The sequence below is a fragment of the Mercenaria mercenaria genome, chromosome 2 (genome assembly GCF_021730395.1).
Source record: "Mercenaria mercenaria strain notata chromosome 2, MADL_Memer_1, whole genome shotgun sequence".
NCBI classification, from domain to species: Eukaryota; Metazoa; Mollusca; class Bivalvia; order Venerida; family Veneridae; genus Mercenaria; species Mercenaria mercenaria.
The window spans coordinates 9,749,699-9,777,401 of record NC_069362.1 but is presented as its reverse complement, the minus strand read 5'-3'; the positions used below and the strand labels follow the sequence as shown (position 1 = coordinate 9,777,401).

The 27,703-nt window shown below is 34.8% G+C and overlaps 1 protein-coding gene across 1 annotated transcript in view; it reads left to right on the top strand.

Moving 5' to 3' along the window:
* The window catches only part of LOC123563140 (U3 small nucleolar RNA-associated protein 6 homolog), a 127,644-nt gene extending 100,221 nt beyond the window's left edge, over positions 1-27,423 (top strand). The window contains exons 14-20 of the mRNA XM_045355755.2: positions 2,638-2,714; positions 10,874-10,951; positions 18,989-19,174; positions 23,511-23,591; positions 24,270-24,376; positions 25,580-25,719; positions 26,999-27,423. Coding sequence (XP_045211690.2) covers positions 2,638-2,714; positions 10,874-10,951; positions 18,989-19,174; positions 23,511-23,591; positions 24,270-24,376; positions 25,580-25,719; positions 26,999-27,156 — 827 coding nt within the window. The 3' untranslated portion in view covers positions 27,157-27,423. The remainder of the gene's footprint in view (positions 1-2,637; positions 2,715-10,873; positions 10,952-18,988; positions 19,175-23,510; positions 23,592-24,269; positions 24,377-25,579; positions 25,720-26,998) is intronic.
* Positions 27,424-27,703: the final 280 nt, after the last annotated feature.

Genomic DNA, 27,703 nt, shown 5'->3' with positions numbered 1-27,703 from the left:
TTTCCAAGTTTGTAAACATTTGTGTCGCTAATAGTTTTGGCAGCAGATTCCCTTGGGCCACTCAGCTAGATCTATATTGAGCCTGAGACAACCTAGAGGTCCTAAATGAAACCTCAAGAGAAATGATAGTTTTCGGTTACAATTTGACCAAAGACATGTCAAAAGTCAGATTTGTCCTTGACTTCTGTGTTATGTGTGCATGGATGTTGTCAGATATTTAAAGAGAAGAAGTAAACACACAGGGGCTGCTGTGGCAACTGTTTTCTGTGACATAACCCATCCATTTGTCATTAACTTCTGTGTTGTATTATAAAGTTCTCAGACTTTCAGACAAGTCTTTCTCCAAAGGCAAAATGTCCTAATTCCTGTAAAGTTTATAGTTATTTTGGAACATGAAGTTTCTTTATATTGGCATTGAGCATTAGAAATAAAATGTATGTGTCTGTCACTTCCATACTAAATCATCTCTTGAACTGTTTCTTAAAAGTCAGACTTTCAATTTAAAGCAATTGACAACTGTAATTTGCAGTCTTCAGGAATTGTCTGTATTTGTGACTACAGTATTGGCCAAACATATCATTCTTGTCTTGATGCAGAGTACATTGGTTACATTTTTGGAGAGGACTGTCACTGACTTTGAAACATTTGCTAGTCAATGCCCTGTGCTTGAGAATTCCTCAAGGCGACATTATGTTGTAAGTGAGGATGTCATCTAGCTGGCTTACCAAAGATTGATGGTACCTGTCCGGAATGTTGGTTGTATCAGTCTCAGTCTTGAATGTCAGTGGAGTCAGTCTAGAAATTTGGAATGTCAGTGGTGCCAGTCTGGAATATCAGTTTAGTCAGTCTGGAATATCAGTGGTGTCAGTCTGGAATGTCAGTGGAGTCAGTCTGGAAGGTCACTGATGTCAGTTTGGAAAGTCTGTAGTATCAGTCTGGAAGGTCAGTGGTGCTAGTCTGGAATGTCAGTTGAACCTATCTGGAATGTCAGTTGTGCCAGTCTGGAATGTCAGTGAAGTCAGTCTGGAAGGTCAGTGATGTCAGTTTGGAAAGTCAGTGATGCTAGTCTGTGAGGTTGTGTTCTCAGTCTTGCAATGTCATTGGAGCCAGTCTAGAAGTCAGTTTTGCCAGTCTGTAATGTAGATGGTGCCAGTCTGTGCCTAAAATAGGACCAATACAGTTGTCTTTCATCTTCCTCAACTATTCCATGCCATATGACTTAAACTGTGAAGATATTACTTACAATCCAACAGAAACAGAAAAACATTTAAGGAAAGCTAAGGTCTGTTAATAGTGTTATTTCTAGAGCGACGCAGCGGGGCGCCCCGCCCTGCCCTTTTTTACTGCCGCCACGCTGCCCGTAAAATGTGCCCTCTTGCCTTTGATCTTATGCTAAATCCCGCCAATTTCCCTGTTGACATGCCTCGACGATTTTTTGATCAGCAAATTACGTCACGGCGAGTGCACACAGGTAATGAGAATCAGTGAAGTGTTAAAACAAATTGATAAAGAGTATGGATCCTGTGAAACGTCAAAAAAGCGTGCGTAAGCGGCCAGCTGATTACCGAGCACGTGAAAAGTGCCCTAGATTTCTTTGAGCAAAATTTAAATTAGACCGTCGTTTAGTATAACAAGTATATATCAATGCAGTTTGATTCTACTGTAATTTAAACTAGAAAATGCACACATTTTAATGATTATCGAAAGTAAAAGAAAGTTTAGAATGTCCGTTCACGAGTCTTATTACTCCCGATGTCGTATGCAATTTTTCCATATTTCCTTCAAAAAAGCTGACAGTCGGTGTATTTTTTTATGATGAGAAACATCAAAATATGTGGAACTATCTCTGGTTTACCCTAGTGGGTCATTTAAACTGAGTAAAACCTAATTTCAGACAACATTCCGAAAGTGTACCAGTATCCGGATAGTATATTTTGGATATGCGATTTAGTAAACTTTAACCTTACTGTAATAGCACTTTTCTGTTAATGAAATATTGATGAAAGACCTGATAAATACAACAGGACTTTTGATAATTATCAGTTTACAATGTGACCTGAAACAGGCCTTTTACTATGTTGTTTACAACATGATCTTGATTTCAAGATTAAGCTTATATTAAGGCCCTCCACTATTTCACATTCATATGAATAAGTTGACATTCTTGGTGACATTTTTAAGGGAAAGGCTTGAATGGTTTAACCTAAACTATAAGGTAAGTAAAAAGCCTTTGTAAACTTTGTTACTGGTTTTGGGAAGATTTAGCACTTTATTCTGTGATACAAAGAAGTATAATAAAATTTATTTTTATAGCTCTTTGTGTGACATTTCTTTTAAGTGTGGAATAAAGATAAATGGAATACATGTTAACTATAGACATCTAGAAATGCAACTACTGCTATGGTAACTTTCACATCTAAAAGGGCACCCTGCCCCTTTCGGACAGCACCCTGCCCCTTTTTGGCAGCACCCTGCCCTTTTTGAGCTCTAGAAATAACACTAGTTAAAGACACACAGACAGATGGTAAAATTGGTATATCTTAGAAGCAGAGGGAAGGGTAAATAAAATGGGATAAATAAAATTAGGTGTATTTTTTCCAGCTAGTACAATCATGTATTTAATGTATATATTTTCAGATGAGATATGGAGCTTGTATATCACAGCATGTCTGGAGCTGCTGGCAAAGAAGTCCAAGAACTCTGTCAAGAAAAAGGTAGGTTAACACAATAAGTCAGGATTTACAGTCAACACAATAAGTCAGGACTTACAACCAACACAATAAGCCAATACTTACAGTCAACACAACATGTCAAGACTTACAGCCAACACAATAAGCCAATACTTACAGTCAGCACAATAAGTCAGGACTTACAGCCAACACAGTAAGCCAGTACTTAAGTCAACACAATAAGTCAGTACTTACAGTTTAAACAATAAGTCTAACTTACAGTGAACACAATAATTCAGGACTCAATAAGTCAGCACTTACACTCAACACAATAAGTCAAGACCTACAGTTTACACAGTAAGTCAGAGCTGACAGTGGACACAATAAGTCAGAACTTACAGCAGACATAAGTCAGGACTTACAGCCAACAAATAAGTCATGACTTACAGCCAACAAATAAGTTAGGACTTACAGCCAACACAAAAAGTCAGTACAGTAAACACATTAAGTCAAGACTTACAGTTTACACAATAAGTCAGGGCTTGCAGTTAACACAATAAGTCAGGACTTACAGCCAACATAAGTCAGGACTTACAGCCAACAAATAAGTCAGGACTTACAGCCAACACAGTAAGTCAATACAGTCAACACAATAAGTCATGACTTACAGCTTACACAATAAGTCAGAGCTTGCAATGAACACAGTAAGTCAGGACTTACAGTTTACACAATAAGTAATGGCTTAGAGTCAACACAGTAAGTCAGGACTTACAGCCAACAGATAAGTCAGGACTTACAGTCAACACAATAAGTCAGGACTTACAACCAACACAATAAGTCTGAGGGAATAATCAATACAGTCAGAATGTACAGTCAAAATGTTGTCAAAAACTTCAATTCAACACATTATCAAAGTCAGGACTTGCATTCAACATAACAGTTCAAGTCGGGATTTATAATCAACGCAATAATTATGTCAATATAATGAGTGAGGAGTTGTAATAAACACAACAAGAGGATAATTATAATAAGCACAATAATAGTCTGGACTTATAATCAACACAATAAAAGGACTTACAATCAACTTAATAATTCAGGACTTATCATTAGCACAATAAAAGTCTGGACTTATAATCAGTGCAATAAGAGGACTTACAATCAACTTAATAAGTCAGGACTTATCATTAGCACAATAAAAGTCTGGACATATAATCAACGCAATAAGAGGACTTACAATCAACTTAATAAGTCAGGACTTATAATCAACACAATATGAGGACTTAAATTATAATCACACATAATAAGTCAGGACTAATAATTAATACAATTATAGTCAGGACTTATAATCAATATATTAAATCAGGACTTATAATCAACATAAGTAAGAACTTAAATAAACATATTAAGTCAGGACTTATAATCATCATAATAAGTCAGGACTTATAATCAGCATAAGTCAGGACTTATAATCAGTATAAGTCAGGACTTGTAATTAGCATAGTAAGTCGGGACTTATAATCAACAGAATAAGTTAGGACTTATAATCAATATAATAAGTCAGGACTTAAGGTCAACACAATGAATCAGGACATGTAATCAGCATAGTAAGTTAGGACTTATAATAAGCACAATAACAGAAAGTTAGAGTGGCTTACAATCAGTACAATAAATCAAGACAACTGATAATCAATAAATAATGACTTCATATGATACTAAAATTTCTTCAGTCATTTCAACGTATCATGTCATTTCTTATGTGATAGATTTTGTTAGTTTGAAACTTCATATTACGTCTACTTGTACCTTTTTTCCTGACTTGATTAGAGCAAGTTTTACATACGGTACAATTTTCCAACAATGTAAAATAGGTAGTTTTTGAAATTAAGCTTTGTATTTTTTGTTATTCTTCAAATAGAAAGTATTGAATGAATTAAGCAACAGTACAAGTGATTTTTCTTCAGATGTGTGCCATTTTGAAAATTATTTCTTTGAATATTTCTTTGTAACAAAATTTATGCCAAAAATAAATGCTTAATCATCACAATATGACTAATAATGTACAATTTAACAATACAGATTCTACTTGCTGGAAAAATAAAATTCTGACCCTTATTTTTGACCGGAATTTGCCTTAATCTGATGCAAGATTCACAACCGTGTAGGGGTTGGAAATTTCAAAAGTCTAAGTAGGTTCTGATATTTTTCTGACTGATATATATAAAAATAAATGTAAATTTTGAACATAGCTCTTCATATTATCTAGGAAATATCAGTTAAAACAAAAAGGCCTAAAAATATCAAAATTCACCAAGATTTACAGGTTTTTATGCCCTCGAAGGGAGGCATATTAGTTATCAACTGTCCGTTCGTTCGTTCGTTAGTCACAACGTTAACTTTTTGCATGAAGGCACTTTACTCACGAACCACTGCACCCAGGACCTTCAAACTTCACATGCTGATAGTACTTATTGAGGACACGACCCCTACTTACTTTGGGGTCACCAGGTCAAACGTCAAGGTCACAGGGGCCAATGTTAACTTTTTGCATGAAGGCACATTACTCTCGAACCACTGCACCCAGTCCCTTCAAACTTCACGTGCTGATAGTACTCATTGAGTACACGACCTCTACTGACTTTTGGGTCACCAGGTCAAAGGTCAAGGTCACAGGGGCCAACGTTAACTTTATGCATGGAAGCACTTTACTCGCGAACCACTGCACCCAGGAGCTTCAAACTTCACATGCTGATAGTACTCATTGATTACATGACCCTTAATGACTTTTGGGTCACCAGGTCAAAGGTCAAGGTCACAGGGGCCAATGTTAACTTTATGCATGAAGGCACTTTACTTGCGAACCACTGCACCCAGGACTTTCAAACTTCACATGCTGATAGTACTCATTGAGTACACGACCCCTACTGACTTCGGGGTCACCAGGTCAAGGTTGCCAGGTCAAAGGTCAAAGCGCTGCGGGGGCATTTGTCACCATTAGTGACAGCTCTTGTTTCTAAATACATCTCTTAGATGCATGGTGACCCCAACTTTTTTCTTTCCATTTTGAAGTGTATTTATGTTTCATTCAAGCAGAAAAACATTTTTAATTTTCTTTTCTGTAATTTAATTTATTTTCTATTGAAAAAAGTGGGTGAGGTAATCAAGTAAAAAATGAGATTTGTTAGTGCTATTTATGCTTATGTCATATTGATATCACCAAGTATTCATAGCAACCTGTAAGACCTTAAATCCCTATAACATTAAGTAGGATATTATATGTTTTATTAAATACCCAAGTTTTCCAATTTTACTTAATTTCAGAAATGCTTCGTGGGTGAAGAAAATGCCCAATAAGATGAAAAGAAATGCAATGCAATGATCTGTGCTTTTTCTGCTCTTATATGTCTCAGAAACTATTGTTCTTCAAATTCACAGAGTATGGAAAATTCTTAATTGTAAAAGAAATTTGGTCCTATGTCCTTAAATAATGAATGAAAGAAAAATTGAATTAATGAATGAATGGGAGAAAAATGTAATTAATGAATGAATGAAAAATTGAATTAAGGAATGACTGAAAGAAGAATTGAATGAACAAACAAATAAAGGAAAAATATATTCTGCATACGAGGGGCGTTCAATAAATACCCGGAAAAGTGCTCTCAATTCTTCATGTATCATCAAAAATAAATGAAAATGCTACAAAATGTAGACTAGGGAATACTGAGTTGATATGTCCAAATTAGATTGTCTTTGGATAAATAATAAGTAAATGCGAGTCCCCATGGCAACGTCATGTGACGTCATCCGGCCCAATTTTGTCTTTTTTTCTATTTTACATGCGCTAAAACATTACTTGCCACTTACCTATTTTTCAAGCTACCTTTTCTTAAATTGGATGAATATTGATATGAAAAGTAAGCGTTACGCCAATAACGTCAAATTATAAATGTGATCATTAAAATATTTGGCAGGCATATTGAGTTGGTCATCGCTTGAAAATCAGTGTTGAACGGAGATGTGAGAAAACATTTTGTGTTTTGAATCGAAAATCAAGGAAAGAGACAAATGCTATGCTGAAAAAGGTTTAAGGGACAATGCCTGAAGAAAACAAATTTTTATGAGTGGGACGTGACGTTTAAAAGTGGTCAGGAGAATATTGCTGACGACTTGTGTTGCAGACATGAAAAATAACGTTCAGTCACATTTAATATATTAAAGAGCTCCTTGATAGGGCATCAGTTCAGTGTCCAATTTCTTCAATACGACAGGAACATCATATGAACAGTATTTATTTATTCTTAGGAAGGTGTAAAAATGCATTTAATGGTGATAAACATTGAATCAATGGTAATCACGAGTTGTATTGATTAATTGAGTGTGATATAACATATATAATGACGTTGGGCCGCTTTTGAGGTGATGGCGTTGCCTAGGAGACGACAAATAAATATTGTGCGTGTTCTTAAATCTGTAATTTAGGTATTTGCATTCAGTATGTTCATATTCCTCAAATTTTCAAATTTTAGCAAAATGAGACCAGAAATAAAGAAATGAGAGCACTTTTCCGGGTATTTATTGAACACCCCTCGTAGTTCATAACTTCATATTCAGAAATAAGATTATTATTGTTATTTTATAGTAATTTAAGGTAATATCTACAACCTGTCAGCTTAGCAAAACCATAAAAATTAGACATGTCAACCACATGATTATAGTAACAAGTCAAGAAATGAGGCAGTGCCACCAAACCAGGCTTTCAATATTTGACTTGACCCTAGAAGTCCTTAATTAATCCTAAACTGGTTTTTCATAAAATCTAGCCTAAACACCAGATTCAGTAACAATGTATGTTAAAGCACTTATACAACAGTTACTGGTCTGCCACATTTTCCCAAATTTAGAATTACTGACTTAATGCTGAGATTTATTACTCTAACTCTTACAGTTTCTTTTAAATTACAAAATAAGTTTTGTTGAAATTACAGAAATAAGGTAACATGTAAAGACAGCAATTCAGGTTGTGGACTGATTGTAAACTCTGGCCAGTATGTTGATCTGACTGTGAAAACTGTTTCTATTTTAGTATTATTAATATTTTATTTACATGTCACTAAGATGTAACTTCACATTAGAACTTCCCATAATAGTTCTTGTATTACCAAATAATTATATTAAACTAAATTAATTTGAAATTAATTGAATGAATGTGTGATAGTGGTTTGTTAACAATCAATCATACTGATTTCTAGTGCCCCCCAGAATTACAATGGCTGTAAACCTAGTACTGCAGGTAATTTTTTTTATGATATAACTGAAATTTGACATGCAATTTAGTGATAAATTTTATAATATTATATGTTCTCACATGACATTAATTCAATTAACAATGAAGAAATGTAATGGTTATTAACTGTGAGAAATGTAACCTTTGGCCAAGCATAAAATTGTTCTGTTCTGCAAAAAACAAAAAAATCAGGACTTCGAAACAATGTTGTTCTTGAATGATAGAATTCCTAAATTTCCAGGCAGAAAAGCTTTATTTTTCATTATGTTTAGTTTAGTTGGTTAAATGCTCCTAGGAGAAGAAATATTTTGGAAAAATATGAATGTGACAGTATTATATAGCTTTTTGTGCATTTATGTTGTTTTCCTAATTTTGATGTATCCCTTGCCTATCATTATTAATTAGTCTGATGTACAGGTGATTAATAACATGGTTTTAAGTTGGTTATTGAAATATTAGTGAAGTATATCCTGTTAATTTCACTTTGAAAAATTTCAGAAGTACAGAATTACACTTGCATGCGACAGAATACAACTTGTAAATAATGGGGAATTATCAAAAATATACAAAAGTAAAGACAATCACTGTACAAATACAAAGGATATACCTTCATAATTATTGAAATGGAATTATTAGGGCAGGCAAAATTGGTAAAATTTTGTTAGAATCATCAAAAAGACTTGAAATAGAAAATTTGTTCTACATGTGAGATCAAATTATCTTTCATTCCTGCACACCAGAAGTAATATTTTTACTGCATGGCCACATGTGAAATTTCTATATCTGTTGTTCTTTCTGTGACAGACACTTCAAGCCTTCACTGAAACAAACAGTTATCCTCAAAATTTTTGCAGGGGAGATCACAAGTATTTAAGGAATTTAATTTTTTTTAGCAAAAACAATAAATTATATGTTAAGCCTGTCGGAGACATGATGGCTATATTCTCTCTATGGTTACACAGAAACTGATATGCATCGATCCAATAATAGCTGCCTTTCGATATGTTTGTTCATTTAAATACGTAAAACTAATTATAGCGATTACTGTAGTTGATCATGTTAGATGGCAATTTGAATTTCGATACCCGACAACATGACTTCATGAGATGAAATACCTCGTTAAAACAGGCGAAATCAATTAGACATGCAGTAAGTTGACCGTATAGTGTAAAACCACAAATGTATCTTGTAGCAGATATGAAAAACCAAAATCTCGTATACCTTGCTCTAGCCCAGGTAATTATTTTAATGCAGTGCCACACAAATATTTTAGACTTCTTGTTTTCCATCTTATTAGTTGAAATACAATTTAGCTTGCATCTTATTTAAAAGTGACAACATATTGTTCTGAGAAAGAAGTTTCGCTAAATACCAAAAAACCACAACAAAGAAACGCACTGAGGGAAACTTGTTTTGTCAAGTATTGTTTTATGATATTCAGTAGTCAAGGTGTTTCATTAATGATACTGTACTTCATAAAATACGCATTCACACCCAACCTTTTTTAGTGTTTTGCCGATTTCTTCCCTTGTTCTGAGTAATTTAGAACTTCATGGGAGCAATTGTTATACAATAACATTTAATACAAACAAGTAGTTCCTCGATTTTTTATAGAATCGTACTAAGAAATTTATTCTAGGTAATCGGCAAATATACATATGTTATCAATTAAACAACATTCGATAGTCTATGAAACCTACAAAACCTATGTAAAATGTTTAATTAACATGGCCACCCTCTATTCGTAATGTGATTACCCCCTCAATATCCCACAATCATAAGTATAATCTGAACTTATCTGTGCTGATTATGAGATTTTTGACAAATCGTTCTCTTACCCTTCCTTTGTACCCAATTTCTTTGAAGTTAATTGATTTCACTAATAATGAGGTAGTTTTGAGTTAATTCTATGTTATTAATATGAAGATTAATATTTAGTACATGTTGTATCAACTTTACAAAGGAAGTTTTATAGTTCTTTGTTCAGTTTTGCAATAGTTGTTGTGTGTGGGGTGAGTCAGGCTTTAATAATCAGTTTGAACTTAATTAGATCCTATACACATAAAAGTATGATGTGAAATTTAGGTCATGTTGAGAAATATTGTGGAAAATTATAAATAAATAAATTTTATGTGAGGACAATTCAAAGGCTATTTTCCTACTATATGACCACCCATGAATTTAAACATTTCCCATTATAACGAATTTTAACCTTGACATTTATTGATATTGCTTAATGTTTGTGAGTCTTCTTTGTACATTGTCTTGTTTTAGAAATTTTTCTCAGTGATTTTAGCTTGAAAATTCTATATTTTTGCCTCATTGTTTAGATTACTCTGTGCAGGGCTGGTTTTTCTTCGATGTTTTTTTGAGTAGAGATCATGAATCACCTGTTATGACCTTGACATTCTTTTTACCCCATGTTAAAATCTCAGAACCACAAATAAAGCAGTGGATTTTTGTTGCTTTTTTTCTTCCAAAATACATATAACTCTTGATTTGTTTTCTTCAAAAATAAGGTACCATAACCCATACTTTCCTAAGAAAATTCATGCACAAAATGCGTGTATCCTATAATTATATGGTACCTTGTACTGAACCTTGGAACCAGTTCAAGTTTTGTGCCTGTTTTGCCAGCTTTTCTGGTCCATATTTACTTAGAGCTGTTTTTTTACTGCTGTATTATTGCTTAGATCAGGATTTATGAAATAAATTGAGAAGAAGTGTATTCATAAAGCCTTAAATCAAGAAACTGCACACACATCAAGAAAATGCATACACGTAAGGGGAAAGTATAATAGAAATAGTTAAGTACGAAGATTTCTGTCTACCTCAGTGATGAATAGGTCTGCAAACAAAAGTTTGATTAATGACGACAGAAATGCCCCTGATTATTTATATATCTGATATTTTGTGTTTTCAGAGGTTGCAGAGAGTTCTACTTGTGTTTGAGGAGGCAAAAGATGCTGGCTGTCTTGAGGCAAACCTGTATCTGAAATGGGTAAGTAACAAAAGCAGGAAGAGTTGCCATATGACCTAAATTGTGTTGTTGTGACTTTAAAGTTAAAAAAAAAAAAGAAAAAAAAAAAAAAAGAAAAATTATAGGAATTTTTTAAATGTGCTTCTTGTATAAAAAACAACAACAAAAAACGGAGAGCTAAAAGTGATCTTTATATGCAGGTGATATTTATTCACTGTTTGAAGTACATTTTAAATCTGAAATGGGACTAGTGCTCTGCAGAGCTATGTGGTCTCTAATCACAAGTTGTCAGCAGTACAGGTTTGTCTGTATTTCCAAATTTCACAGAGCACTGACCTTTTCAGAGCACAGCCTTCCTTCCACCAAGCCTGGCAGAGCATCTGAGCACAAACTTTTTTATTTAGCAGTTCTTGTGAGATCTATAAAGGACTGGTTTTCTGTTAACTCCTTTCAGATTATAGGCTCTTTAGAAAACTGGAAATCTGTCTTTTACTAAACACATTTGGCTTCACTCATCTTCATCTAATCCATCCTGTCAGAGCAAGAGTTCCACTCCTTGTTAGAGTATAAGCTGCCTTATTTCCAAGCTGACAGAAAGTTGTAAAAAAAAAAACACGCCTTAGCAGTGTTCCGTCTAAAATCTTCCGGTTCTTTTAGAGAATCCTGGGCTTTATTCTCTCTCATCAGCAGAAGTTGGTGACTTGAAGAATATTGATAGGCAGTAAAACAGTAATAATCCATTGAAAAAAGTCTCCAATGAGGTTGAAATTACAGGGGAGTATTGCCGTAAAGGATTGTAGTGAGAAATAAATTCTCCACAAAAGCTTCAAATTACTTCGATTTATTGAGACCTCTGTTGGGACAGTTTTTCATGTCATTTACTTCCAATTGAGTTGGGCATTTTTAGTGCTGGGGAAAATTGTAATGAAACGTTTCAGTCTCAGAGAAACCAATTTGAGGAAAATTCCTCAATATCCGGCATCAACAGAGAATGCTGGGATTTCATCTTACATTTAATTTTCTTACTTGGAAAGGATTAGTTGTATTTGTGACTAGGGAAATAACCATTTAAGAGCCGAAAGTGATTATGTCTGTCTTGTTACAGCTGGTAACGAAGGAAACATATGTAATTAACGTTTCTGGTTTCTTCGACGACTGACGACTCCTTTCCCAGTTGTCTGTTTCGTACAATTTATGTCCTGCAATTAAATTGAAAAGCATTTTCTAGGCAGCGAAAGTGGTTTAAGGGAGTGAAAAGTTGCTTCAGGCTAAGACAAAGTCTCATTTACTTAACACGCGCCAAACCAAAGATTGGATTGGCGGTTTTAAAATAAATGGTTATGTCAGGAGTCTGTCACTTTGAAGTGAGCTAAATAGTAAATTTAAGAAGCATCGCATGCAGACAGAAATCACTATTAATCTCTACCCCAGAAGTGTAAAATTTATGTTTCAAATTTGGTAAATGCTGTCTGGAGGATGGGATAGCTAGATCTTCATTTCTTTGGAATGCTTGCTTTTATTCTTAATGGTGGAATCATATCAGTCTTAGCTTAGTTTAGTATGCATACTGTTAAAGCACATATTTTTGCTGGATCAAAATTTCGCGAATTTTAAATATTTAAAATGTTCGTGAAGTTTAATATTTGGGAAATTGTAAAAATTGTATCATACTTTAATTTGAATTATACTAATTGTTTAATATTTATGCGAGGATTATTTCTACAGTATACCCAAGTATAGAAGATGTTAATGAATAAGGGGTTTACTTTTGTTCTGTTTGTTACTGATTCATAGTTAATATTGAAGTTAAACTGATGGTTTGTTATGCTCCCCGAAGGGCAAGCATATAGTTGCCACTTTGTCCGTCCTTCCGTCTGTCCATCTGTCACATTTTTGTCCGGAGTATAACTTGAAAAGTATTAATGGCATTTGATTGAAACTTCACATATTGAGACAAAGTGCAGTGTCAAAGAATCATAACTCTGTCTTACCTAGTTTTTGAATTATCTCCCTTTATCAAATAAGGCTTTTCCAGAGCATAACTTAAAAAGTATTAATGGCAATTTATTGAAACTTCACAAAATGATAGAGGCAATTGACAGGAAGTGCAGTGTGAAAGAACCATAACTCTTCTTTACCTAGTTTTTGAATTATCTCCCTTTATTATACAAAATAAGGTTTGTCTGAAGTATAACTTGAAAAGTATTAATGGCATTTGATCGAAACTTCATGTAATCATAGAGGCCATTGAGACTAAGTGCAGTGTCAAATAATCATAACTCTACCTTACCTAGTTTTTGAATTATCTCCCTTTATTCTATTTTCTTCTTTTTATTATCTCCACTTTTTTGTCGAGCCCGCTTGCGGTGAGCTCGATATAGTCATCACTTTTGGCGGGCCAGTGTATATGCATGCGTGCGTCCGTGCCTGCATCCGTCCGATTTTGTCTGGACCATAACTTTGGCATGCATGGACCAATCTTGTTTATATTTGGCATAAATGTTTACCTCAATGAGAAGGAGTGTAATGCACAAACTCCATGTTCCTATCTCAAAGGTCAAGGTCACAATTAGCGGTCAGTGTTCAAATTGAAGTTTGTCCGGAGCATTTCTTCTTCATGCATGGTGGGATTTTGATGTAACTTGGCATGAATGTTCACCATTATGAGATGGAATGTCATGAGCAAGAACAAGGTCCCTAGGTCTAAGGTCATGATCACACTTAGAGGCCAAAGGTGCTGGCGGGCTCAACATTCTGCCCGTGGGCATGCAGAATGTATTTCTAGTTTTGGTTTCTAATACGCTATTCCATATATTGGGACAAGCACATTCGTTGAGGATCATTAGGTTTTACTTATTCCTTGTTTGACATTTGTTCCATTTTTAGACACTGAGAATCAATTTGTATGCACAGACTGGTCATTGTCTGGCATTTGATTCCCAAGTTAAACATTAATCTTTTATTTGCATTTACAGATAGGGGTGTGATACTGGTTTCTCAAGTTAAGCATCCAATGTTTAAAAAAGCAATAAGTTCCCATAAACATCTAGGTTTTACTTTCAGTAACAGATCAGGTGTGAGGTTTTGCTTTCATTTGCAGATAGAAGTGTGAGACTGGTTCACAAATTAAAAAAAAAATTACTTGCATTTACAGATATAGCATGACACTGTCTGCAGATGGAGTGTGAAATTGGTCCAAGCATTCAACATTTAGGTTTTACTTTATACATTAACTGATATATCGTGACATTGGTCCAAAAGTTAAACATTGAAATTTTACTTGCATTCACAGATGGCTGTCTTGTGTGGTGATATTTCATATGTGAAATTTCAGAGTTTCATTTGTGTGTTTACAATTTAATAATCATGTTTTGTTGATATAGTTTCCTTGTTATGCCCCCCTCCGAAGAAGGAGGGGTGTATTGTTTTGCTGATGTCTGTTAGTCGTAGACCAATCCGTTTCCGGATCATAACTCAAGAACGCTTGGGCCTAGGATCATGAAGGTTGATAGGGAGGGTTGTCATAACCAGCAGATGACCCCTATTGATTTTGAGACCAGTAGATCAAAGGTCAAGGTCACAGTGACCCAGAACAGTTAAATGGTTTTCGGATGATAACTTGAGAATGCTTGGGCCTAGGATCACGAAACTTAAGAGAGGTTGATCATGACCAGCAGATGACCCCTATTGATTTTGAGGTCAATATGACAAAGGTCACATTGACCCAGAATAGTAGAACTTTTGTGTACAGTGACCAAATAATTTCTGTTCCTTGTGCAATTACTGAATGCATCAAGGGGGTATTTAGTGTTCTACAAGCTCTTGTTAAACAATAGCTTTTTAATGAAGTTTAATTAATATTTACAGCTGGTTGTGTTGTATGCCACTGCTTCATGGCCTGTAAACACTGGCTCATCCTCTTTGAGGAGATGAATTGAAAAAAGAGCCAATGATACTTCCGAGGAGGCGCTAATGACCGGAACTTCATGCAGAATGTAAACAAAGAAGAAGGGTGAGTTGATTGTTTCCTTTCTCCGATAAATGTAAGGCCCTATTTCAAAAAATAGCCAATGTAGTTCCACTCAGAAATGATTATACTTTTTATATATGCAGGCCATTTTGCAAAGTAAATGCATTCCTTGACGTGAGAACTTTTGAAAGTTGGAAAATACAGTAAGTCCAAACCAAAAGTGGACATTTTCCCATATATTTCAGCCTAATTTACACAAATTTAAGATTTTATAGTCCCTGCATCAACCTTGCTGAAAAGCATATCTTACTACTGCATGACTTACGTGGTTTACTAGCGTGTTTATCCCGTACACGTGCATTTATCACCATGTGGAGGAGCCAACGCCGCAGAGGAGGCGCTAAGAACCGGAGTGGGAGCCAAAGCACTTTGAAATTTAGTTTTTTTTTAATGTGTCATCAATTCTCACATACCAGATCTTTATCATGATTTCCTTGGATTGTGACAAACATCTGATGGATGATGTTTTAACAACATCCTATTCATTTCCTTAGAATGTATTACGAGATATTTGCACTTCTCTTTTCTTTTGCACTTATCTAATGATGGGCTATCATGGCGTTATAAGTTGTATAATTATGATATTTTCTGTGAAAGGGACATTTCCTAATGCACAACGGTTTTCATGTCCAACGCATTTTGGAATTTTTAATAGTTAGTGTTAACTTTGTGGTAGTCTTGAAATGCAATTGCAATATGTGCTTCACTAGGTACTTACAAATGCTAAATAAATATAATTGTTTACTTGTAAATTGCTTAATTCGATTACATATACGTATATGAAAATGCTAACACTCAAAATACCTCTCCCAGATGTTCTAACGATAACAAAGAAACTGAAAACGTTATATATTTATTCCCCTGTCAAACCGCATGTATCATATAGCTTTTGTCTTATCCTTGTCCGTTTGTCAGTCGTCGTTCTGCAGTCAAAGTCATATTAATTAGTTATTATTTAGTACTGGGAGGGTGCCATCTGTTGAGGCAATATTTGATGTCAGATTTGTTTTTAATTAATGCTACATAGTAAGAATGGGTATTGACTGTTACTGAGCTTACAGTTACAGAATTATAAATACAGTTTTCTAATTTTACTTAAATAACGTTTGTTAGGAAACATGTATGTTGATACTTAATTTCCAGCTAGCGCGATTCACTGATTTGCCGATCCTATTCTGCGGAATATCGAAAAAAAAATCATTTCTTATATTTACATTATATAGTATCGCTGCCTTTCTCGATTTTATTTATGCTTTCAAATAACTCTTAAAAAAATTGTTTCTAAATGAATTAGAAAAGACATAAATATATTGAAAAGATAAAAAACAAAACAAAAACAATTGAGCAAAAATATCGAGGGAGTTTTATAAATAAAGTGTACATTCTAACATGACCAGCAATGCTTAAATCGTCAAAACGATATTGTGTTCACGTCGCAGTCGCAGTCGGCGTCGCCGTTGGAAATTGTTTTTAGCTCACCTGTCACAAAGTGACAAGGTGAGCTTTTGTGATCGCGCAGCGTCCGTCGTCCGTCGTCCGTGCTTCCGTCCGTCAGTCCGTCCGTAAACTTTTGCTTGTGACCACTCTAGAGGTCACATTTTTCATAGGGTCTTTATGAAAATTGGTCAGAATGTTCACCTTGATGATATCTAGGTCAAGTTCGAAACTGGGTCATGTGCGGTCAAAAACTAGGTCAATAGGTCTAAAAATAGAAAAACCTTGTGACCTCTCTAGAGGCCATATTTTTCAGAAGATCTTCATGAAAATTGGTCAGAATCTTCAACTTGATGATATCTAGGTCAAGTTTGAAACTGGGTCACGTGCCGTCAAAAAACTAGGTCAGTAGGTCAAATAATAGTAAAACCTTGTGACCTCTCTAGAGGCCATACTTGTGAACGGATCTCCATAAAAATTGGTCAGAATGTTCATCTTGATGATATCTAGGTCGAGGTTGAAACTGGGTCACGTGCGGTCAAAAACTAGGTCAGTAGGTCTAAAAATAGAAAAACCTTGTGACCTCTCTAGAGACCATACTTTTGAATGGATCTTCATGAAAATTGGTCAGAATGTTCAACTTGATGATATCTGGGTCAGGTTCGAAACTGGGACACGTGCGGTCAATAACTAGGTCAGTAGGTCAAATAATAAAAAAACCTTGTGACCTCTCTAGAGGCTGTATTTTTCATGGGATCTGTATGAAAGTTGGTCTGAATGTTCATCTTGTTGATATCTAGATCAAGTTCGAAACTAGGTCAACTGTGGTTAAAATCTAGGTCAGTAGTTCTAAAAATAGAAAAATAGAAAAACCTTGTGACCTCTCTAGAGGCCATTCTTTCAAATGGATCTTCATGAAAATTGGTCAGAATGTTCACCTTGATGAAATCTATGTCAAATTCGAAACTGGGTCATGTGCAGTCAATAACTAGGTCAGTAGGTCAAATAATAAAAAAACCTTGTGACCTCTCTAGAGGCCATATTTTTCAATGGATCTTCATGAAAATTGGTCAGAATTTTTATCTTGATGATATCTAGGTCAGGTTCAAAACTGGGTCACATGAGCTCAAAAACTAGGTCACTATGTCAAATAATAAAAAAAACAACGTCATACTCAGTTCAAAACTGGGTCATGTGGGAACAGGTGAGCGATTCAGGACCATCATGGTCCTCTTGTTTTATAAAGTCAAATATCTCTGTTACTATCAAAGCTATTGACTTGAAACTTAAAACAGTTATTTACTATCAAAGTCTACACCAGGAGAAACAATCTCTATAACTCTGATTGAATTTTGACAGAGTTATGCCCCTTTTTAACTTAGAGTTTTAAGTTTTATAAAGTTTTACTGGCAAAGCTCTAATTCAGAGTCAGGTACTGAGAAAAGTCGAGTGGGCTGTCTTATGGACAGCTCTTGTTATTTTAGGTAGATTATGTGCATTTGGGTTGTATAATACAATTTCAAGCATCAAATTATAAACATTAAAACGGAATAGATATTACATTGCGAGAACGAAAACGCTTTAAACGAGTGTTCATCACCTAGGAAATGAACTGGTCAGTGGCTCCGACTCTGGACTTTTGCGCCTCCTCCAAGGCTTTGGCTCCTCCTCTTAGCCAAAATTGAGCATAGAGGGGTAAAACCCGCCGTTAAAACACATAAATAATACAGATTTAACATACCATTATGGGAAAAATTGGTACAATGTATATTTACTCTTATATGTGTAAATTGGGACGAAATATATGGGTAAATCTCCACTTTTGGTTCGAACTTGCCCCATTTTCCAACTTTCAAAAGTTCTCACGTCAAGGAATGCATTTACCTTGCAAAATGGCCTGCATGTATAAAAAGTATAATCATTTCTGAGTGGAACTACATTGGCTATTTTTTGAAATAGGGCCTTACATTTATCTGAGAAAGGAAACAATCAACTCACCCTTCTTCTTTGTTTACATTCTGCATAAAGTTCCGGTCATTAGCGCCTCCTCGGAAGTATCATTGGCTCTTTTTTCAACTCATCTCCTTAAAGAGGACGAGCCAGTGTTTACAGGCCATGTGCTTATCTAGGCATACACTGAGAATTTATTAACATTTATAGATTGATGTGTTGTGTGACACTGGTTACCTGGTCAGCCATTGAGAATTTGTTAACATTTATAGATTGATGTGTTGTGTGACACTGGTTACCTGGTCAGCCACTGAGAATTTGTTAACATTTATAGATTGATGTGTTGTGTGACAATGGTTACCTGGTCAGCCACTGAGAATTTATTAACATTTATAGATTGATGTGTTGTGTGACACTGGTTACCTGGTCAGCCACTGAGAATGTATTAACATTTATAGATTGATGTGTTGTGTGACACTGGTTACCTGGTCAGCCACTGAGAATTTATTAACATTTATAGATTGATGTGTTGTGTGACAATGGTTACCTGGTCAGCCACTGAGAATGTATTAACATTTATAGATTGATGTGTTGTGTGACACTGGTTACCTGGTCAGCCACTGAGAATTTATTAACATTTATAGATTGATGTGTTATGTGACACTGGTTGCCCAAGTAAAGCTCTAGAAGTGTCCAAAGAAGCTGTAGTGGCCAATCCTATGGTCTGTGATTTATGGCACAAGCGTCTTTCACTGTTGGTCACCAGCAATGAGGCTACAGACAAGATTCAGGAGGAACTGAAACAAGCTCAAAATCTTCTACCACAAAAGGTTAGCAAATTGTGTTGAAGTAAGTTTTAAGTATTATTTGAGAACAAACTACCCTTGGTATTTGTTTCAAAATTAGCTAGTTAATTACATTTTTCAGTAAGATCTTTTGCCTGACCTGGTCCGATTTTATGGTTTTCATGTGTGTTCAAGTTGAGATAGTCAGTTTTTCTGTGTCACTCTTGCAAGATATACTTGAAAAAGGAAAGATTTACGAAATATTAGACCTGACAATATAAGGCCTCATTATACTCCTTGTCGAATTTTGAAGAGCTGTATTTACGTTATCTCTCCCTTTTAACTGAAATTTCTTTCATCAAAGAACAAACGCTGTTAAGAACATTAAAAAAAAATATGACAAGCTTATTTGAAAATCAAAACCACCCGAAAGTGGAGTGAAAATAAAACACTGATTCAATATTGAAAACTTAAAAACGGCTTGGATCAAAGTGATTGTGTAATTGTCATATCGAAATAGAATATCGTTTCAAAGACGGGACGTTAATTCCTCGTAGACTTGTCACTGTCACTTTGTAACTGTCATTTTCTTCAAACGTTATCAATACCGTCTTGATAGGGATCAACGGAGAGCCGTGGATTAAGTTTTGAACGATTTCGTAAGATTCAAAGGACAGTAAACCACTTTGTTTGCATTATAGACCATTTTTATGTCACTAGCATGTTATGTGCATGACACTGCATTTAACATGTCAAATCTTTTTTTTTTTTGTTCAAAGAAAGAGAAAATTCGAGATGAAAATTATAATGTCACCCATTGTAACAGTATGTCATATGATACATAATTGTCACCTGGTAACATGATAAAGTGGTTGTGACAAAATTATATGACGGGTTTGAGCCTTAGTAGTGATTTAAATGTCCTTAATTCATTTTCCATTTTCACTGTGTTCAAAGGCATTAAGTTGTTCATTTATATGATTAAGTTGGTACTGTTACTGCAGGAAAATGAAGCATGTAATTTTAAGAAATCCCCAATTTTTGTAACTTTCATTCTTTATTGAAAAAAGCCTTTCTGTTACGATATGACTGGACTGCAATGTTATAAATATAATTTTATACAAATTTCATTTTCTTCTACCGAACATTTTTGCCTGACAGTTTTCATTCTGTCCATTAATTTTGTGTGTACTAAGTTAGTTATTAGATTTCAGTGGAATATTGTAAATCAGTATTTTTCAAATTGAATTTCTGTGAATATTTTCCCTTTGAGTGATTAAACAGTGATTACAGATGGCACTTATCAGTTTGATAGCTTCAAAATCTTTTTTAAATAACAAAACATTGGGCTGTAATGAATAGTGTTACTGTAATTTGTTAGCATTCAGTAGCAGGTTGAAATTCTAGAAGCTTTAATAATCTCCATATGATCGTAATTTTGATCTCATAATTCAATTAAAAGCCAAACTGAATCTTTTATATTGACTGGTTTAACTGACTGATTCTATTGTGTAAACTGGTTCAACAGAAAATGACAGGAAAGGGTGGAAAATGACAGGAAAGACAGCTGACAGGGAATCAATTGACTGAATGCAAGCGCTTGAGTTCTGGTTCCATATCTGATGTCAAATACTGACATCAAGTCCTGAAATCCGAGCCCTAGTTTATACAATTTTCATAATTGATGAAAATGTAAAATGCATGTTTTTTACAGAGTTTAGATATTCTAATAGAGCTGGGTAGTTGATTCAGTACATTGCTTGTATAGTTATGCAAAAGGCAAACAATGAATGGTGCATTCAGTTTGATACTGTCATATATGGCTCTGAAGAGCTTAGAGAGGAGATATATTGTCAGTATGACAGCAGTAGCAATTAGTGCAATTAAAGGTTATTAATATTAATGTTGAGGAACAATAATATACAAGATCCCCAGAGATAGACCCTTTGTAGATGAAAATGTTATACCACTATCCTCCCATACCATACACTATAGACACTGCTACAGAGACATATCAAGTTCCCCTGACAAGAAGAATACCATCTTACCTAAAGATTTGATACTTTCTGAGCCAATATTATTTCATGTTTTGATATTCAACAACCTTGTATGTGTTCTTAATAATTTAGACCACACAGCTGCATATGACTTTGGATCTAATGCAGGTTAACATTAACATATTATTGTTCTCAGATATTGTTGAATATAAAACCATTGCCAATATTATCGCATCTATAGAATCAGTTTGACCAAAGATGTGACAGTGGAAATCTATAGAAGATAAGAGGGCACCATGCATTGTTTGAAACTTACTAAAAAAAAGTGGGGTCTTGATGTCTTTTAATTTTGAATATTTTGCTCCTCACATCTGTAGGTTTGAGCCCATCTTAGGCTGTTTTATGAGGCAACAATCCAGTTAGCTTGCAGAAGGTAGGTGGTTATGACCAGGGGTCCTCTTGAGCCAGAAATAATGTCTTCAGGATCACCTAGGGTTGTCCCACACCATCAAAGCCACAAAGTTGCTATATGACCTGAACTGTGTCAGCGTGACTAAAATAAAAAAAAAAAAAACGAAATAAAAGATATAATAATAAAAAAAGTTTGGATTTTGTTTCCCAAACATTATACCGGTATATCAGATATTTTAGCGTGACGTTTGCCACATTCATCCATGTGCCAGATGCAGCTTTATCCGCATAATCCAGGACAAATTAAAAGCACCTCCTAGGAGGAACTTGCAGAAGCATTTTATATCCTTTAATGGGAGATTTCAAACAAAACAAACATAAAATTGGGTCGTTAAAAAAGTAATGATAAGTCATAAAACCAGGAATTCCTTAGTGATGTTATACCCCGAGGTAACAAACAATAAACTTTGTTGTTTTTCTGTAGAATCAATAGTAATTAAATATTTTCACTTGATTAAGGCCTAACGTTGACTCGGCCTGAATAATTTATCACTTGGAGACGATTATAAAAATACCTTATTATAAAATCTATAATGGGTTTAATTTGGCATAGTACATACAATGGTACAATAATTGTACTTCTGTAATGTTCAGTAATGTATTATTTAGTGTAATTTTAGACATCATTCATACATGCTTTTTAGCTCACCTTAGCTAGTAGAGCTAATGGTGAGCTTTTATGATCGCTGGATGTTTGTCCTACCCTCTTTCATCCACAGTCTGCCTCAGACAACTTCTTTGCTTATATGTTTGATGCAGTTTCACTAAACATGACCAGAAGTGTCCTTGCATTGAGTTTTTTAGGCTCTTTGAAAGGGAATCATAATTTTATAGTTGCCACTTTGTTTGTTTGTCCCTTTGTCTGTCTACCCTGCAATAGTTATTCTTGTCCAAAGTATTTCTCAGCATCTAGCCAACTTCATAGGAAGCTTCACTTCCAAGAGGAGATGTGCATATTATCTTGATGTTCGTCAGATGATTTTCAACTGGGTTATTGCCCCGAGAATTCAACATATTATACTGAAGTACAATTTCTTGTCCTGATTATTCCTCAGCAACTCTACCTGGAATTCATCCAAATTTCATAGGAATCTTCACTTCCTAGAGGAGATGCGCATTATTTTTTTCATGGTCCAGAAGAATGATTTTTCACTGAGTTATTGCCCTTTGATTATTAAATGCCCGAAGGGACAAATTATGTTATACTCCCGGTGTTCGTCTGTCTTTTCGTTAGCAATTTTGTGTCCACTCTGTAACTCTTGAACGAGAAACTTGACACAAATGTTCACCACATCGAGACAACGTGCAGAGCACATGTTCTGGTTGTCTCACTTCAAGGTCAAGATCATATTTAGGGGTCAAAGGTCATTACTCTGTAACTCTTGAACCCCTTGAAGGATTTCAAAGAAACTTGACACAAATGTTCAACACATTGAGACCATGTGTAGAGCATATGTTCTGGATGGCTAAAGATTCACATAATTTCTTCATGATCCTGGTGGTTGATTTTTCACTGAGTTATTGCCCTTTTATTCAACATGATACTGCAGTACCATTTCTTAACAGGAGTATTTCTCAGCAACCACTGGTTGGAATTGATAGGATTCTTGAACAATAATTCATAAGATGCTTCACTCTCAAAAATTGATTTATGTATGAAAACCTTTAAAGATCTGCTTGTCCAAAACTGTACTGCTCTGATCTTTGAAATGTAGCATTGTGTAAGTGTTGTAACTTAGTAAACAGGCAGGAGTTATTAGGGCCTTTTGGTCAAAATTGACCTTGAAAATACATTGATTTATTGTTGATATATTTGGGGACAGATATAATCATTTTGCCTGAAATTTGATACTTTTAGAGTACATGGACTTTTGGAAAGCTTGCACTGGAATGTAACATTTTATATATTTCAGGAGACATGGCCCCTAGTACAGTTGGTGCTTGAATATACAATTAGCATTGATGCTGCTGATACTACTGTGAGATTGCTTGAGGTATTAGTGCAAACATTATCTTGGTCTTCTAAGGAAACTCTTCTGAAATAGTTTTAGAAGGCTTAGTTTATAAACTTTTATATCAGACTTTATTCACCATTAATGCTGCTCAAACTTGGCTAGGCTTCTTTAGGAACCATGTCATTCTGTGTAGTATAAATGTTGCTGGAAACTCAGAAATTGTGTCTGTTGTACAGATTACATCTCCTGTGAAGTTAATTTTCTAAGCTTGGAAGAAAATGTAGTTTTCATTGGAAACAACAGTGCACCTGTATGATATAAAGAACTTCTAGAAAAAGCCAGAGTTTTACTTTTAGTATATACAGACTCAGTCATTGATAAATTTCAACTGTATCATATCTGTTGTGTAATAAAAAAAAATACGAAATTTTAGTATGGAAGGGAAGCAAACTTTGTTTTTAATTCCAAATAGTTGCACAAGTTGCTTCCCTTCCAGTGATTCTGCCAATTTCTGGAAGTACAGTTTAGTATTGGGTATTGCTTATCAAAATTCATAATTTGAAAATACTGGCAGCATATTTTATGAAAATAGTTCAAAATAATTCAGTAAAGGGACCAGATTACAGTACATAAAGACTTGTTTGTGGTTTTAGTGTTAACAAAAATTATTGCTGTATTGAAAATTTGAGAGATACCATATTGTCTGTTTCCTTTCAGAGTTCAATGATTGGAAGGTCAGAAGTTAGTACCCCTGCCAAGAACCTCTACCTGGAGTATGAATACCTCAAACATGGTATAGACCAAGCTAGGAAAATCTACAATAGGTTTGTTTATCACTGTTACATGTAAACAAATCAGACTTCATGAAATATTTGGTTACACCGTTCATATGGACACCATACTTCATTAAATGTTATAACCAGCACTCGGTCAAACTCATGTAAACAGTCTTCTCTGTTAAGTTGCCACTTGTCTTAAGCAGCCATATTTGTTATTTTCCATTTCCGAACTCTCCTAACAACCTAATGCCATTTTCTCCATCTCTGGACTAGCTGCTTAGGCCTAAAAAAAATTCTTTGTTTCCATTAACATGCTCAAAAAAATTAGGGTTGGAATTTTTTGTTTTGTTTTGTTTTTATTAGATTTTTCAGAATTTTTGTGTGTGTCAAAAAATGAATACAAATGAGGGGGTTATGCCTTTAGAGCATCGGTAAGTTGATTGCTAACATTACTGACCATGTTTAAAGCATAGAAAATGCAGCTTTGCAACTTTTTGTTAAAAAGTTGAAAAAAATATTCTCTAAGGCCATAAAAACATTTAGGGTCGGGCCAAAAGTTTAGGGTATGTCGGGATACCTGAAAGAAACAAATTTTTTTTACACCTTAAGAGAGGTTTTGACTTATTTCAATATTGCAGGTTGAACATTAGAAATATTGCATGTCGAAATATTCAGTACTGTAGTTGATAGGATCTGCACTTCAATTTATTATCAACTGCATTTTGGGAGACACTGTTTTAAAGAATATAACTCGAGAGTAACCCCAACACTAAAAAGGCAAGCTAATTAGTGACAAGAGAACTGTTTAAACTCTTGACTAATTTTAGAACAGATTTTATTGCTTGTCAGATAGATACTGATCCTTTAAACTTTTCCAGAAAAGATCATTTAATTTAGCTTTAAGCCTGCTGATGGCAAGTGATTCTGCCTTTGCGAACAGTGCAGGCCATGATCAGCTTGCATGGACATGCAGGCTGATCATGGTCTGCACTGGTCGCTATTCAGTCCTGTAAAGTTTCAGTGACCACTCCTTTGATGAAGAAATGGTACTGTCCAAATTGAATAATGGACCAATCCATTTTAGAAATTTAGCAGGGGTTAAGAACAGAAACTTGTAATTGTGTAGAAAGTAGCATTGCATTTGAGGAAAAAGAAAGCTGATATGAAACAAGTTGATTAGGTTGTAGGAAATAAATGGAATCCAAGGAATAAGGTACATGTAATGTATTCTGTTACTTTACATTTTAGGGTACAGCAGTTTAAGCCAGTATGTGCAGATTTCTACAAGGCCTATATCAGCATGGAACTGGCACAGTCTAAACCTAAGATGAAGATTATACGATCAGTCTTTGAGGAGGCTGTCAGAGAACATGGATCACATGAGCCAGGTATATGTAATTCTTCTCTGTAATTTATCAAAGACCTTCGTAGCCAAGTGGTCCAGGTCACTTACCTGAAATCACCTGCTCCTTATTGCTGTGGGTTCAAACCTTTGTTGTGATGTAAAAAAATTTCATATGATAAGGGTATCCAGTTGGCTTTCAGAAGCTTGTTGGTTTTACCATTGTGCCTGGCCATTTTTAAAATAAAGAACATTGTGATTTTTTCCATTGAAGCTTGGAAGTTACCTCATGACAAATTGTGATTGTGAAACCTCACTAAACAAACCTCCCAAAGGCTATTAATTAAGGCTTATGGTGCTTCATCTGCACCTAGGAACTTCAGCTGAAAGATGCCAAATCACTTCCCCAGTTAGCCCAGTCACTTAGCACAATAAGGGGAGTGCAGATGTACTGATCGTGGGGTCACAAGTTCAATTTTTGGGCAAAGCATATGTTCTGATTTGATGCTGAAATCTTTTGTCCTCCGACCATGTCTGATTCATGTGGAGAAGTTGGCAGTTACTTGCACAGAACAGGTTAGTACTGGTACAGAACCCAGGAACACTGGTTAAGTTAACTGCCTGCCATTACATAACTGAAATACTGTTGAAAAATGGTACTAAACCCTAAAACAGAAAAAAATATCTCTGTTTTTGTAAATTTAACTTGAGATCTGTACAGTAAAACGGATCTGAAACTCTCTTTAAAAAAAAAAAAAAAAAAAGTCAAACATCGCTAAAACTTGAGAATGAGATCTTTTTTGTCTGTGGCAGTTTTGGGTAAAAAAAAATCCCAATAATAGAATTTGTTTAAACTTTATATATGAACACAGTGTCGTGTTAGAAACAGAATTATGAAAAAAATTGAAGGTCACCATGCTTGTTCAGGAGTTATCTGCCCTTGAATATGCAAATTTGAAGAAAAATCCAGTTTTAAGGGCAGATAACTCTGAAACAAGCAAAGTGACCTATGATTGTTTTTGCATTTTTCTGTTTCCAACATGAAACTGCATTCATATACAAAGTTGGAACAGATTCTATTATTGGGAAATTTTTGCCCCATCTCTCATACAAGAAATTGCAGCTGCAAGTGTCTTTAAGATGCTGAAACTGTGTTCATATACAAAGTTTGAGCAAATTCTATTATTGAGACATTTTTGCCCCATCTCTCATACAAGAAACTGCAGCAAGAGTCTTTAAGATGCTTTATTCACTATTTTATATAACACAGAATGAGAAAAAGTAATTCTAAACTAAGATGCATGAAATCTATTATTACATTTCAGATTTATGGTTAGATTACATCAAGCTGGAGTCATCTCATGAACACGGGAAACCAGCTAGTGTTGGAAACATACATTTCCGTGCTGTCAAAGCCTTGACTGGTACCCTGAATCAAGAATTTATCAAGAAATACACACTATTACAAACAAGTGCCAGCTGATTTAAAATAATACAGGAATACTTGGCCAGTCAATGAAATACTTTCAGATCCAATGCCAAGGGTAATGATTAGGCTGAACAGTTTTTGATAGTTTACGTATCTGCTCAGACTGTGGTTGTATTTTCCTATCGGAATAACATATTTTGTTGTCTTTGTAGTAAAAATGCAGAAAAGGAGATGAATTTATAACACATTAAAAGTTTAGAAAAGGAGTTTTATGCACATGTGCATGTTAAGAAGGATATTTGTAAATAAAGTTACAGCATCTGTGTTGTTTGTTCTGTTGATATAAGTGGTGATGTGAATTTATCCAAACTTAAAAGTAACATTATTTGAAATTGCATTGCAGTTATTTAAGAATTAAAGGCTATTTTTGTGCGTTTATACGGATATACATTTGTACACCACATTGGGAATTCTTGCAAATCTATGAGTCACACTGGCGATTCTTGGATGATTTTCAAAAAGTTCCAGTGTGGTTTATACCCATATAAACACACAAAAATAGTATTCAATTCTTGTATGAGCCGCACCATGAGAAAACCAA